The sequence below is a fragment of the Manis pentadactyla genome, chromosome 13 (genome assembly GCF_030020395.1).
Source record: "Manis pentadactyla isolate mManPen7 chromosome 13, mManPen7.hap1, whole genome shotgun sequence".
NCBI lineage: Eukaryota > Metazoa > Chordata > Mammalia > Pholidota > Manidae > Manis > Manis pentadactyla.
Genome location: NC_080031.1, coordinates 62,353,230 through 62,369,037, shown reverse-complemented (window position 1 = coordinate 62,369,037; position 15,808 = coordinate 62,353,230). Strand labels below are relative to the sequence as shown.

At 43.5% G+C, this 15,808-nt stretch overlaps 1 protein-coding gene across 1 annotated transcript in view; it reads left to right on the top strand.

Moving 5' to 3' along the window:
• Positions 1-1,161: 1,161 nt before the first annotated feature.
• CHSY3 (chondroitin sulfate synthase 3) overlaps positions 1,162-15,808 on the top strand; it is a 288,086-nt gene continuing 273,439 nt past the window's right edge. Inside the window, exons 1-2 of the mRNA XM_036902599.2 lie at positions 1,162-2,329; positions 4,771-5,054. Coding sequence (XP_036758494.2) covers positions 1,528-2,329; positions 4,771-5,054 — 1,086 coding nt within the window. The 5' untranslated portion in view covers positions 1,162-1,527. The remainder of the gene's footprint in view (positions 2,330-4,770; positions 5,055-15,808) is intronic.

Sequence of the window (15,808 nt, the reverse complement as noted above, 5' to 3'; positions counted from 1 at the left end):
TGGCCAATACAATTTAGCTTGTTTTGAGGTTCTGTCGCGGGAGGTTCTTCCTCCCTAATTGGAGAGGTAAAACATTTCCTGGCATTGCCTTAGAAAATGGTCTGTAGACAAGAATAAACATTATATTCTCTTTTATTTTCTGATTAAGTTCATTTATTTGGGGCAGGGTCGGTATAAGAATTGTCTTTGTTTGAATCTTCTGGGTATTGGCTCTAAAATGTGTTCCCTTTCCCCCCCATTTGGCAGTCTTACTGAGCCAGACTCCATCAGGAGTGAGCACAGTTCATGGTGTTCACTTCTGGACAGCAGACCAGGAGGAGGAGGCCAGTAGGCAGGTGGGGAGCAGGAATTCATGTTCTCAGGGGACTGAGCTCCCTCTCACCGTGATCTGCCCAGCCCTTCAGCTTGGTACTTGCAATCCGCCCGAGCTTTTCTTAGGAGGGACCCCAGGCGGCAGTGGTGCTTCTGTGTAGGGCTGGAGAGGAGCGGCGACGGATGCAGGTCGGGGCTGGGAGTTAGTCCGGCCGGCAGGAGAGGTGCTAGGCTGGGACAGGGTTTCCTGCGCGCCGAGCAGGACACGTTGTGGAGAGAGAAGACGGGGGAGTCCAGCCGGGTGAGAATCGCGAAAAGCACGCAGAAGGCGAGGCGCGGAGCGCGGCGGCCCTGGGCGGGGCACAACGGGGAAGGGTCACGCCGGGACGGGACGGGCTGTGTGCCGGGGCCGGCTAGCGAGGCCGGAGGTGCGGGCGCTTGCAGGGCGCGCGACCCGAGCTCCGCGGTGAGGTCAGTGCGGCCGAAGGGCAGCGCAGCCCCCGGACGCGGTGTTGGGAAGCTGGCGGAGGGGCGGGACGGGACGGGAAATGGGACGGAGAGCCGGGGCTGTGGGAGGAGGGACGAGGGGGCGTCGGCGCGGTAAGCCGGAGGCGGCCCGACCGGGCTCGCTTCCTTCCGGAGAGGCGGCCGGCTCTGCACCGGGGCGCGGGCGGGGGGCGTCCAGGGCGGGTGCTCGGGAAATACCGCGGCCCGCGCCTTCCCCGGCCGGCGGCGCGGTGCGGCGGCTCCTCCGCGGGGCCAGCGCCGAGCCCGGCGGCGGCGGGTGGGGGGCCGGGAGGCGGGGAGCAGGGAGCGAGGGCGGGGCTCGGGGGGGCTGGAGGAGGAGGGGCCAGGCGCGCCAGTGACAGGGTGGCAGCCCAGGAGCGGACGCGCTGCCGCCGCCGCGCTCCACCTCCTGCTCCTCCCGCAGCTCCGCTCGCAGCCGCCGCCAGCGCCGCCGCTGCCGTGAGAAGTTTCACTCCCGTCCCTCGCTCGGAGCGCCGACCCCGAGCGGAGCGGACAGCGCGGCCGGCAGCTGCCACCCGCCGCTGGCCGGGCGCCCGGGGCGCTCCGACCCCAAGCCGGCGTCGGCGCCTGGGCGGCGGGCAGCGACCCCGGCTGGGGGCGCCGAGGCGGAGGAGGGGCGGGGGCAGCCGGGCGACCCGCGCGCGGCGCCGCGGCCGCTCAGCCAGCGTCCGCGCCGGGGCGGCCGCGATGGCCGTGCGCTCCCGCCGCCCATGGGTGAGCGTGGCGCTGGGGCTGGTGCTGGGCTTCACCGCCGCGTCCTGGCTCATCGCCCCCCGGGTGGCCGAGCTGAGCGAGAGGAAGAGACGCGGCTCCAGCCTCTGCTCCTACTACGGCCGCGCGGCCGCTGGCCCCGGCGCGCAGCAGCTGCTCCCCCAGCCTCAGCCCCGGCCGCGGCCCGGCCTGTCGCCGCCCCCCGCACGCCAGGAGCTCCAGGGGCCGCCGCCCCCCGAGGCAGCGCCCGGGGTCACCAGCTTTCGGGGCAGCCCCTGGCAGCAGCCACCTCCGCCGCAGCAGCAGCGGCGGCGCGGACGCGAGCCCGAGGGCGCGACGGCGCTTCCCGGCGCCCCAGCGGCCGAGGGGGAACCCGAGGAGGAGGACGGGGGCGCGGCTGGGCAGCGGAGAGGCGGCCGGCCAGGGAGCAACAACGGCAGCGGGGACGGGGGCGCCGCCGCCCCGAGCTCCCGGCCCCGGGATTTCCTGTACGTGGGGGTGATGACCGCCCAGAAGTACCTGGGCAGCCGCGCGCTGGCGGCGCAGCGGACCTGGGCGCGCTTCATCCCCGGCCGCGTGGAGTTCTTTTCCAGCCAGCAGCCCCCCAACGCCGGACTCGGCCAGCCCCCGCCACCCCTGCCTGTCATCGCGCTACCGGGGGTGGACGACTCCTATCCTCCCCAGAAAAAGTCCTTCATGATGATCAAGTACATGCACGACCATTACCTGGACAAGTACGAGTGGTTCATGCGCGCCGACGACGACGTCTACATCAAAGGTGACCTCCCAGCGCCGCTGTCCCATCTGCCCGCCTCCCTGGCTCCCTCCTCTGGAACCAGCCCCAGTCCGTGCCCAGCCCCTCTCTGCTTCGCTGCCAGCACGTGCTCCGGACCCCCGCAGCCCCCGGTCCGTGGTGCCCACCCCTCGCACCCGCCCACCATTCCTAGTCCGCTCCTCCTCCTCTCCTGCAGTCTGGACCCTCCTCACACCTGCCCGGCTTTATTATCCCTCCTCATTTTTGCTTCTCTTGTTTTGCGCCCAGCGCTTGCCCCCTACTCTTTTCCATGTAGGAGAGGTGAGGGAAGGGGCTTCCGGGTCAAACCGAAGGCCGTTTGCACTCTGCCCTGCTCCGAAAGCCCCCGGTGGCGGTAGTTGCTCAGAATGGTCAAGAGGGGCGTGTCCTCGGTGAAGGAAGGGGAGCCCCGGGGCGCGGGTGAAAGCCAGGCTGGAGATCCGCGGTGGTGCCTTATTCCACTGCCCTTTTGTTCTAATGGCTGTAGCGCAGCTTCGGAGTAGTGAGATTAGGGAATCGTGTTCGCTGTCCTGGACCCTTCCCTGTGCGTTTCCGTCCCTTTCGGGGACCCACCCCGCTCTGGGAGTCCTGGAGCCCCCCCCACCGCCCAACGCGCAGCTCCTGCCGGCCGCCCCAGGCGGCACCGAGCTGTCTCCCTCCCCTCGCCCCACCTCAGTGAAATCCCGCGGGGGTGGCCGTGTTGTCAGGACTTGGGTGGTGGGGAAGAAGGGAACACGCCTGGAATTATCAGGCCCTAGGAGCTCCCAGCTATGCTAGGACACACCAGTGTGGATCCTTTCCAGTCCATTTTGGTGGCTGCGGCGATAAGCAGAGGCTGGAAGTCCTTCCCAAAGCCACGCGCAGCCACACAGTATGAGAAGAACTTTGTCAGTTTTTTAAAAAGGCGCGGTCCTTCACCCTGAGTGTGGGGCTTCTGGCCAGAAATTTCTAAATTCCGCGGGGTGAAGTGCCTTAGAACAGGAAAAATCTTTCCAGTCTAGCCGGTTGCGGAGATGGAAAGGGGCGCGAGGGAAGGAGCAGGGTTGTCTCAAACGAGGTGTCCCTGTGTTCCCACATTTCCTAGCTTGTTGGTCAAAGGGAGCAGCACTTCCTTAGTTGATGGATCTCTGCTTGCAGCCTCATTGCTTCCTCCTGACTCAAGTAGTATCTTTCACAGGACTCAGTAAAAACAAAAATCTATACCGTTTTGGCGCAAGGATTAAGGGCAGACGTAATAGGAGATTTCTCGGGTTTGGAATGGGAGGAGTGAGATCACCCTATGGTATATTGGCATAGGAAGGATTTACTGATAACTTGATAAAAAATAGATAATTCCATACGAAAGTAAAGAAATAATTGCATCTCTGTTGAACACACTGTCTCATAGATAGAGATATCCCTGTAAGTCTGTGATTGACCAACTATCTTAGAGTCCCCTTGTTTTCTGTCTGATTAAATCAGAAAGGTTTGCTGGCAGAAGTTTGCCACACTTAGAGAATTTCTAAATTGCATTAGCAGCATCTTCAACTGTCATTTCTCTTAATGCCTGGAAAGATTGTCCTTCAGAACACTGAAATGCCATATTCTTTCCATTTCTATTAAGAATGAAATGTGTTTTCTATTAAGAGCCTAGTAATAGTCAGCTGAAACTCACTGAGATCCAAGGGGCGTGGCATGGGAATCAAGATAAGTAGCTGCAGATGCCTGTTCGTCAAAAATGGTAGTAAAGATGCTGATTAGGAATATAATGAAGGTGACTACTTATTGTAGCGCATCACTTTGTAGACTACTAAATGCTTTTGAACTCTGTTAGCTACAGAATTTTACTTAAAAAATTTTTTTCCCTGATGACTTTACAAACTGTAAGGAGACCAACTATATTATTAAATTTTTAACAAATGTTTGTTTTTTTCCAAAGGGAGCTTTCCAAAGTTTCAAGGTTAAATATCAGACTACTTTGATACAGTCTCTCTTTGTGTGTGTAGGTATGTGTTTACATAACTTTTGGGTTGTATGTGAGTGAAGTTTAGGAAAGGACAAAACACTGAACTAAATTATCAGGAAAAAATAATTATTGGAAATCAACAATCCGCCAATCAATGCTATGTGTAAGCACTTAAGATTATGTTTTTGAGAATTTTACCATTACTGCAAACATGCTAAGAAATATATTTTTATTCTCCTTGTGATTGTCTCACCTTTTCCAAAAAGAGTCTGATGATTGTTAGATTTATTCAGGTTTTTCAGTGACCTTGACTGGAAGGTTGGTAACATTTTTCATGATTTCATTAAGAACAATCAATTCGTATTTTTTACATAATAGACTTGCGGGAAGTTTACACACAGTATTGGAAGTTCTGTCTCTTGCTTTGTATAAGTGATTTTGAAATTAGGAAAAGGAATGATTGTTGTTTTTTCCTTTGTAGGTGATAAGTTAGAAGAGTTTCTTAGATCACTGAATAGCAGCAAGCCCCTCTACCTGGGCCAGACTGGCCTGGGGAATATTGAAGAACTTGGAAAGCTGGGGCTGGAGCCTGGGGAGAATTTCTGCATGGGAGGACCTGGCATGATCTTCAGTCGAGAGGTTCTCAGGAGGATGGCGCCGCATATTGGTGAATGCCTCAGAGAAATGTACACAACTCACGAGGACGTGGAAGTGGGAAGATGTGTCCGACGTTTCGGTGGGACTCAGTGTGTCTGGTCTTATGAGGTAAGATGTGCTGTCATGAAGATAGTCACATATCACAGGTGCCGATTTACAGACTGGGGCTGTGGTTCTGTTATTCTCTCTGAATCTTTGTGTTTGTTTGCAAATGATAGCAGGGACCTGTTATGGACAGGAGGTTGATGGAGGAGATGCTGTTCTTATGAGAGCTAAGGCCTGTCTGAGATTTTCTTCTTACTGTGACTCTCAGCTTTGAGCAATAGCCTGTATATATGGTCACATCTCTGGAAGATGCTTTATCCCCTTTATTTGCTTTATTGGTGTTTATGTATTTCTCCATGGGGTTGTAGCTTTTAGCATTTGGTACTTCCTCGTTTGTTGCTATTGCTTTCGTTGGGCACGTACTTGCATCTCTTCATTTTCCAATAGCTAAAATCTGAAATTTTCGAAGAGTGAAAATTGGAAATTTCATGAACGATTTGCATATGGAAATTTAACGTGTGTTTTTATAGCATAGTAAAATTTAACCCATAACATCACTTATGATAGATAGATTTAGTCACTGAGTTTTAAAGGAATAAATTAGCTAGAAAAGCAGAAGCTCTGAGGATGCTTAATGTTAGGACTGGTTCCCTAAAACTGGTTTTCGGCCACCTTTATTCCATTTTCTGCACAACAACCATTCTTTCTACACAATTCTTTTCTGCGTAACAGCCAATCTGTTCTTTTATTGCGGACTTAGTTTTATAAAATACCATGGGATTTTTTTGCCTTCAGAATTTTATTTTGAAATGAAATAAATTGTATCCACAATAGTTTTCCTAAAAGAAAATCTTAGTGAAAATTGACCTATTTAGTGTATTGCAGTTTTCAATACCTTTCGGTTTTCAAGCAATGGCAGCTTAATATATTTTAGTTACCCAGTGCCCACATTTGTAAAGTGTAACTTAATTCATTTAACTTATCTTTTCAAATTTGCCATGTCTCTTGTATAGGAGAAACATTTTGTGAAAACAGGTTTCCTGTGAGGTCATTATAGCTCAAGATTACACAGTTCATTCATTTTCTTTTAGAAGTGTAATCCCATGTTAGTTAATTTTGCCTTCTTCTTTATATTCTGTGGTATTTACACTTTGGGAGATATTTATTACACAAATTTAATATTTTTGATAGTTATTTGGAATATGTATTATGCAAATTAAAATTAGATGCCGCATTCCCTTTGGTACCAAAATAGTGATTTTTTCTTTTATAAAACTACCTTATGACTACCCTTTAGAATAAAATTTATGCAAGAACATGATTTAAAAATAGGTCCTTAGGAATCAGTTCAGTAGCAATGATTGGTCTTTCTCCATTTAATGGGAAACTGACAGGAAAGCCAAAAATAAGTGCTCAGTATAGAAACACAGTTAATTTTGTGTCTATGACGATGGCATTTTGGTGATATTTAATCTGTATGGATGAGTAAAAAAGAATTGTATTTTTTAAAAAAGATGGAATATTATTGTTTTATCTGATACCTTATTGCCTTTATATCACATACAAAGTTTTAACAAACCTTTTGTTCAAATGCGCCTCCTTTCAAGTTTCCACTGATTCTGCTATGAAGTACAATCCTTGCCATCCACCCATTCATGTTCCAAGAGAATAAAATATGCTCAGGTGATCTACCTACTCAAGAATTTCTTTAATATTTTATTTATAAGATAAGTATTTCTTCCAGTTGAAGTGAAATTATCATAGATGTGTACTCGGTTAGAATAAGTGGAATCTCAGGTCTCTAGCTGATGTCAAAGAAGAGACAAACCAAAAGGGGCTTCAAATCTTACAGAATGTCACTTCATGATCACAATGTAGTCATTAACTTCTCACAACACTTTCAAATTTAGACTGACGCACATCATTGACTTCAGAATCTGTAGGAAAAACCATTTCTATGTATTTTTTTTCCTAGCAATAGAAAATACTGTTTTCTAAAGGCATACTGTTTTAGAATGTTGACTTTATGTTTGCTAAGCAATTATATGGAAATTGCTGTGTTATAGACTGTTAATCTTTAAAGGAGCTATTTAGACAATATTATTTTAGAGAAGGCACTTATTTAATCATAATACAAAGTCTCAAGTCTTATTTAATGGAGTAGTGATGGAAAATTTCATTACCAAGGGATATACTGAGCAGCATCTATTCATAAATTTAGTGAGGATAAATATATAATTAAATTATATCTAAGCATTTAGTATTAGGGTATGTTCTGTGATTCTTGGGACATCTGAATAGGTCACTTGGGTACAACCAAACTAAGGCTTTCCAGTTTGAATTTTAGGTTCTGTGCTACTGTTCATATTATATGGAAAAGTTTATCTATGCCGTGTTAGGTTGGCATCTGCAATAAAGGTGAGATTTCACATCTGGTCATACAACAAGCTATGAAAATTGATCCTTAACTTTGTCACCATATTTCTTTTAAAAGAACCATCTGCAACAGAATTTCTTAAAACTTTGAAGTTGTTTTATCTAACTTTCATGGATTTCAGGATTTGGTTTGGCTTTTCCTCCTACTTAAACTTCTTGCAGAGTCAACAGCACGGTTCACAAACATGTTCACGATTTTTGAGTTTGCATAGGTGAAACATTCATGATAGAATATTGCTTTTTAAAAATGATAAATAGGCTTGTAGATCTTGCAGGAAGAAAATTTGACAAATATATTAAAATATAAAGATTGTTTAGCTTTCCTTGATTACAAATTATATTTTTATAAAACCTTAGATCCATTAGTATCCTTCCTTACTGCTCAGCTGAAGTGTGCTTTGTCTGTTTTATATACAATTAGGCATAGCATGATACAGAGAGATATACAGAGAGAATATAAATTTGAACTTGGGTTTAAGTCACCACTGTACCACTTAATAGTTTTAGTGCCTTTTGTAAGTTACTTCTCTGAGCCCTATTTAGTGCAACCGAAAGAGGATAACGGTATCTACCTCATAGATTTTGGAGAATATTAAGCGAAATGGTGAAACGATCCATGGACAGCCCTTACTATAGTGTCTGCCACATAACAAATTGTCAATAGATGTTAACTATTATTGTTATAATACTGACAGATTGTGTAGCATACTATATATATAATATGGATTAACTGGTTTTATTCATCTAGTTATTATTAATGAGTGATTCATCTATATCAAAAGAGTCAAACTAAAAACAAATTAGGTTCTTTTCAGTTAAAGAATCTAAATTTAGGCTTTTTTGGCAAAGCACAAGAAAATAATATGTTTCAGTATTTTAGAAGTATGAGGAATCCAGTATCAGAAAACATGGAAGTCTGCATGTTTAAAGATGCATCGCAAATATTTGCTTCAGACGGTGAGCATTATATTCAACATCTGATCTTAAGGAGATAGCGTGGAAAATACTATTTAACAAATGATTATTTAAAAGGAATCCCAATCAGATCAGACTATACACACAGAAAGTTCAGTATGGATTTCTAGATTAGTTATCAGAACAATAGCTCCTTTTCTGAGTCTCTGTGGAACGGTCAGTTGGAAAGGAAGTCCGTAGTATCCATTCTGCAGTCAGCTCACGTGAACACCCAGAGCTCGTCTCTCGAGTGCTTGGAACCTCCTCTTGCTGTTCCTCAGGTTTTTCAGGAACCTATGGATCGCTTCAGTTCTTCCTCACGATGGACGGTCTCGGTGGTCTCGGGTAAGGTCTTGCCTGTTGCCTCTTGCTCTGTTTCTCTCTCTGTCATTTCCACATGCTTTGTCTTTTTTCCTTTCTGCCTTTAACGATAAAGAAGTTAAATTACCAATGCACTTTGCTGGGCATCGCTTCTCATCAGTTTCTCGGTAAATTCTCTCGCTCATGACAGGCTGACCCTGATATTCCAACGGGTCGCAGGATGTGCACGCAGATCCCTTGTGGGACCTGGAAACAGTTTACCTCCTCTGAGTAAAGAGGCCTTCGGTGGCTGGCGAGGCTTAGACAGACTGGTTCTCCGTGTACCTGAGGCCCTTGGACAGTCAGAATTGAGATTCTGTCAGAATTGAGATTCTCCCCTCCCAACCTAGAGGTAGAAATATCTCGTTTTGAAGGACACGTGGCCAATGTTAATAATCAACAAGCTCCTGGGTCTCTGTTGCACTCATTTATACCTTACACTGCATAAGTAAAAGTTATGAACTGAAGCTTGCTCATGGAAATTATTCTATTCACGCTGTGAGTGTTGGAATGTATTGGCATCTGCTGTTGCTAAGTTCACATTTTTGGTTGAGATCTGCCCTGGCTACTGTTTTTCTAAATATCTGAGCTGCAATCTGGCAGCTTGGGCAGCTGCATATGGCTTTCAAACATTATTGGCCACATGGGGTGTTTTAAGGTTTTGTTTTTGTTTTGTGATGGCTGAAGCAGAGGCAGACAGTCCTCAGTCTCCTTCACGTCACACTGGTGTACACTAAACTCCCTGTGCACGTTTTTTAACTGCCGTGCCCAGGTGCAGAGTCTTTTGAACCAGATAATCCAAACGTTGCAAATTTCATCAAAATATTCTCTAAAAGACGAAGTAATTTTTCAGTGAGAATGAGGTGTGTATTTTAAATACTGTAATTTATGGAAGAATTGATTTTTTTTCAAACTTGGCTTTGAGAACTATATAATATAGTTACAGTTTCTTTGCTGTAGGTATGTTTTTAGCAAATACCTAGAAAGTCCTCACTGTGTAAAAAGAAGCATTTAAACAATTCATTTTCAGCCCGTGCCTGAGCAGAATTAGAAATTCTGGATATTTTTGTGTTCTGTTTTAGTAAGGTTCCTAACATTAAAGCATGAAATTTAATTTCAGTGATTTTTCTGATCCCTCTGAAGGAGTTTTGCATTTTATCATCTAAGAGTAATTTTCAGAATAGTTTGTATATATCTTTTTAATGTTTACAGTTAAAGTCAATATATATTTTATTCAATGTAATGTTTCAAATAAGACATAGTTATGTTGATAAAAATATTTTTCTACATTTCATATGACTAAATAGATTTTTATTAGATGCCATAGAGTTAGTTAATTTTATGCCAGAAAGTCTTATGTCTAATCTTGGCCCCCTAAAGGCTATACACCCCAGAAAATCCCATTATTTCACAAAAGGATATGTTCTGGAAGTGTTTCTCTGGGCTTGTAATACCAGAGAGCTATACCATTAAAAAAAAAACTGTATCTGCATATCAGTTCTTCCTAACACATCCATTAAGGATAAAATATCTGTGCCATTCTTTTTTTTTTAAGGGATTATTGATATACACTCTTATGAAGATTTCACATGAAAAAACAATGTGGTTACCATATTCATCCTTATTATCAAGTCCCCATACCCCAATGCAGTCACTGTCCATCAGTGTAGTAAGATGCCACAGATCCACTGTTTGCCTTCTCTGTGCTACACTGTTTTCCCCATGACCCCCCACACTATGTGTACTAAATATAATACTCCTCAATCCCCTTCTCCCTCCCTCCCCACCCACCCTCCCACACCCCTCCCCTTTGGTAACCACTAGTCCCTTCTTGGAGTCTGTGAGTCTGCTGCTATTTTGATCCTTCAATTTTGCTTTGTTGTTATACTCCACAAACGAGGGAAATCATCTGAACTTCTTCTTTGGAGAATTGTCTCTTCATATCTTCTGCCCATTTTTCAATCGGGTTATTTGCTTTGCTTTTTGGGTGTTGAGGCATGTGAGTTCTTTATATATTTTGGATGTTAACCCCCTGTCAGATATATCAATTACAAATATATTCTCCCATACTATAGGATGCCTTTTTGTTCTGTTGATGGTGTCCTTTGCTGTACAGAAACTTTTTAGTTTGATGTAGTCCCATGTGTTCATTTTTGCTTTTGTTTCCCTCACTCAAGGAGATGCGTTCAGGAAGAAGTTGCTCATGCTTATATTTAGGAGATTTTTGCCTATGTTGTCTTCTAAGAGTTTTATGGTTTCATGACTTACATTAAGGTCTTTGATCCATTTTGAGTTTACTTTTGTGTATGGGGTTAAACAATAATCCAGTTTCATTCTCTTGCATGTAGCTGTCCGGTTTTGCCAACACCAGCTGTTGAAGAAGCTGTCATTTCCCCATTGTATGTTGATGGCTCCTTTATCATATATTAATTGACCATATATGGTTGGGTTTATATCAGGGCTCTCTAGTCTGTTCCATTGGTGTATGGTTCTATTCTTGTGCCTACCAAATTGTCTTGATTACTGTGGCTTTGTAGTAGAGCTTGAAGTTGGGGAGCATAATCCCCTCAGCTTTATTCTTCCTTCTCAGGATTGCTTGCCCTATTTGGGGTCTTTTGTGGTTCCATATAAATTTTAGAATGATTTTCTCTTGTTTATTGAAGAATGCTCTTGGTATTTTGATAGGAATTGCATTGAATCTGTTGATTGCTTTAGGTAGGATGGCCATTTTGACAATATTAATTCTTCCTATCCGTGAGCACAGGATGTGTTTCTATTTATTGGTGTCTTCTATAATTTCTCTCATGAGTGTCTTGTAGTTTTCAGAGTACAGGTCTTTCACTTCCTTGGTTAGGTTTATTCCTAGGTATTTTATTCTTTTTGATGCAACTGTGAAGGGAATTGTTTTCCTGATTTCTCTTTCTGCTAGTTCATTGTTAGTGTATAGAAAAGCAACAGATTTCTATGTATTAATTTTGCATCCTGCAACTTTGCTGAATTCAGATATTAGATCTAGTAGTTTTGGAGTGGATTCTTTAGGGATTTTTATGTACAATATCATGTCATCTGCAAACAGGGACAGTTTAACTTCTTCCTTGCCAATCTGGATGTGTTTTATTTCTTTGTGCTGTCTGATTGCTATGGCTAGGACCTCCAGTACTATGTTGAATAGAACTGGGAGAGTGGGCATCCTTGTCTTGTTCCTGATCTTAAAGAAAAAGCTTTCAGCTTCTCGCTGTGAAGTATAATGTTGGCTGTGGGTTTGTCATATATGGCCTTTAGTATATTGAGGTACTTGCCCTTTACACCCATTTTGTTGAGAGTTTTTATCATGAATGGATGTTGAAGTTGTCAAATGCTTTTCTAACATCTATGGAGATGATCATGTGATTTTTGTCCTTCTTTTTGTTGATCTGGTGGATGATGTTGATGGATTTTTGATGTTGTACCATTCTTGCATCCCTGGAACAAATCCTACTTGATCATGATGGATGATCTTTTTGATGTATTTTTGAATTCGGTTTGCTAATATTTTGTTGAGTATTTTTGCATCTATGTTCATCAGGGATATTGGTCTGTAATTTTCTTTTTTTGTGGTGTCTTTGCCTGGTTTTGGTATTAGAGTGATGCTGCCTCATAGAATGAGTTTGGAAGTATTTCCTCTTCTTCTACTGTTCAGAAAAGTTTAAGGAGGATGGGTATTAGGTCTTAACTAAATGTTTGATAAAATTCAGTAGTGAAGCCATCTGGTCCAGGAGGTTGTTCTTAGGTAGTTTTTTATTACCAATTCAATTTTGTTGCTGGTAATTGGTCCATTCATTCAGATTTTCTGTTTCTTTCTGGGTCACCCTTGGAAGGTTGTATTTTTCTAGAAAGCTGTCCATTTCTTCTACGTTACCAGTTTGTTGACATATAATTTTTCATAGTATTCTCTAATAATTCTTTGTGTTTCTGTTATGTCTGTAGTGATTTTTCCTTTCTCATTTCTGATTCTGTTTATGTGTGTAGACTCTTTTTTTTTCGTGATAAGTCTCTCTGGGTGTTTACCTGTTTTGTTTATTTTCTCAAAGAATCAGCTCTTGCTTTCATTGATTCCATTGTTTTATTCTTCTTGATTTTATTTATTTCTGCTCTAATCTTTAGTATGTCCCTCCTTCTACTGACTTTGGGCCTCATTTATTTGTCTTTTTCTAGTTTTGTTAATTGTGAGTTTAGAGTGTTCATATGGGATTGTTCTTTCCTGAGGTAGGCCTGTATTGCAATATACTTTCCTTTTATCATGGCCGTTGCCATGTCCCACAGATTTTGCGATGTTTAATTATTGTTGTCATTTGTCTCCATATATTGCTTGATCTCTGTTTTTATTTGGTCATTGATCCATTGGTTATTTAGGAGCATGTTGTGAAGCCTCCATGTGTTTGTGGGATTTTTCATTTTCTTTGCATAATTTATTTCTAGTTTCATACTTTTGTGGCCTGAGGAACTGGTTGGTACAATTTCAATCTTTCTGAATTTACTGAGGCTCTTTCTGTTGCCTAGTATATGATCTATTCTTGAAAATGTTCCATGTGCACTTGAGAAGAATGTGTATTTTGCTGCTTTTGGGTGTAGAGTTCTGTAGATGTCTGTTAGGTCCATTTGTTCTGATATGTTGTTCAGTGCCTCTGTCTCCTTACTTATTTTCTGCCTGGTTGATCTGTCCTTCAGAGTGAGTGGAGTGTTGAAGTCTTCTAGAATGAATGCATTGCATTCTATTTCCCCTTTTAATTCAGTTAGTATTTGTTTCACATATGTAGGTGCTCCTGTGTTGGGCTCATAGATATTTATAATGGTTATATTTTCTTGTGGGATTGATCCCTAAATCATTATGTAATGTCCTTTCTTTGTCTCTTGTGACTTTCTTTGTTTTGAAGTCTATTTTGTCTGATACAAGTACTGCAACTCCTGCTTTTTTCTCCCTGTTAGTTGTATGAAATATCTTTTTCCATCCCTTAACTTTTTGTCTATTTATGTTTTTAAAGTGAGTCTCTTGTAGGAAGCATATAGATGGGTCTTGTTTTTTATCCATTCAGTGACTCTCTGTCTTTCGATTGGTGCATTTAGTCCATTTACATTTAGGGTGATTATCGATAGGTATGTACTTATTGCCATTGCGTGCTTTAGATTTGTGGTTACCAAGGGTTCAAGGTTAACTTCCTTACTATCTAAGAGTCTAACTTAACTCATTTAATATGCTGTTACAAACACTATCTAAAGGTTCTTTTTTTCTCCTCCTTTTTCTTCTCCATTCTTTATATATTAGGTATCATATTCTGTACTGTTTGTCTATCCCTTGATTGACTTAGGGGATAGTTGATTTAATTTCATGTTTGTTTAGTAATTAACTATTCTACTTTCTTTACTGTGTTTTTATTACCTCTGGTGACAGCTATTCAATCTTAGGAACACTTCCATCTGTAGCAGTCCCTCTAAAATACACTGTAGAGATAGCTTGTGGGAAGTAAATTCTCTCAGCTTTTGTTTATCTGGAAATTGTTTAATCCCTCCTTCAAATTTAAATGATAATCTTGCTGGATAAAGTAATCTTGGTTTGAGGCCCTTCGGCTTCATTGCATTAATTACATCATGCCACTCCCTTCTGGCCTGTAAGGTTTCTGCTAAGAAGTCTGATGTTAGCCTGATGGGCTTTCGTTTGTATGTGATCTTATTTTTTCTCTGGCTGCTTATAACAGTCTGTCCTTATTCTTGATCTTTCCCATTTTAATTATTATATGTCTTGGCGTTGTCTTCTTGGGTTCCTTGTGTTGGGAGATCTGTGCACCTCCATGGCCTGAGAGACTCCTTCCCCAGATTGGGGAAGTTTTCAACAATTACTTCCTCAAAGACACTTTCTATCCTTTTCTCTCTCTCTTTTTCTTCTGGCACCCCTATAATGCAAATATTGTTCCATTTGGATGGTCACACAGTTCTTTCAATATTCTTTCATTCTTAAATATCCTTTTTTACCTCTGTGCCTCAGCTTCTTTGTATTCCTCTTCTCTAATTTCTATTTCATTTTTCATCTCCTTCAGCATATCTAATCTGCTTTTAATACCCTCCATTGTGCTCTTCAACGATTGGATCTCTGACCGGAATTCATTCCTGAGTTCTTGAATATTTTTCTGTACCTCTGTGAGCATGTTAGTGATTTTTATTTTGTAATCCCTTTCAGGAAGATTCATGATGTCGATTTCATTTGAATCTTTCTCAGGTGTTGTATTTATAATTTTACTTTGAACCAGGTTTCTTTGGCATTTCATATTTGTATATGGTGCCCTATAGTATCCAGAAGCTGTACTCTCTGGATCTGCTCAGCCCCTGAAGCAATTTCCGGGGTTGCAGGGGAGTGGTATTGGTGCCTGGTGGGGAGGAAAGAGCTGTTTCATGGTTCCCAGCTGCTATGCCTGCCTCCACTGCCAGAACCAGTGGGCTGGGCACAGAGTTATAAGCCTCCATGCTTTTCATTTGTAGTTTCTGTAGATGGGGCTTCCCTCTGGCTGGCCTAATGCCAGGGTAGGGTTTGCTGGTTTGGGAGCCAGGTGTGTCTGGCTGGGAGAAAGGCACAGTAGGCTATGTATCATGGAGGGAAGGGATCCTTGGAGTTGTGTAGCCAGCCAGGGAACTGGATTGCCTGAAGATCGAGAAAGTCCCCAACCTGCTGGGCAGAGTGTACCCGGACAATTTTTTCTACCTGTTCTTCCTCCTGATCAGTAAGCTCTGTGCAATCCTTGCCCCTTCAGCAGCCCTCTTGCTGTTAGGAAGTCTCTCAGACTCCACCTTTCTTTTGTCTTAGAGCAGCTGGATATGGATCCCTGCTTTCCACAAGTGGGCTGGAATCTCAGTCTCTCTAGGAATTCTGCCTGTCTTAGCTTTCCAACCCCCTAATCATGAGAGTACCATGAAAGCACCATGAAATGTAGGTTTATACTCCCAGAGCAGATCTCCAGAGTTAGATATTCAGCAGTCCCAAGCCTCTATACCCTCTCTCTCTGCTCCATTTCTCTTCCTCCTGATGGTGAGCTGGGGTG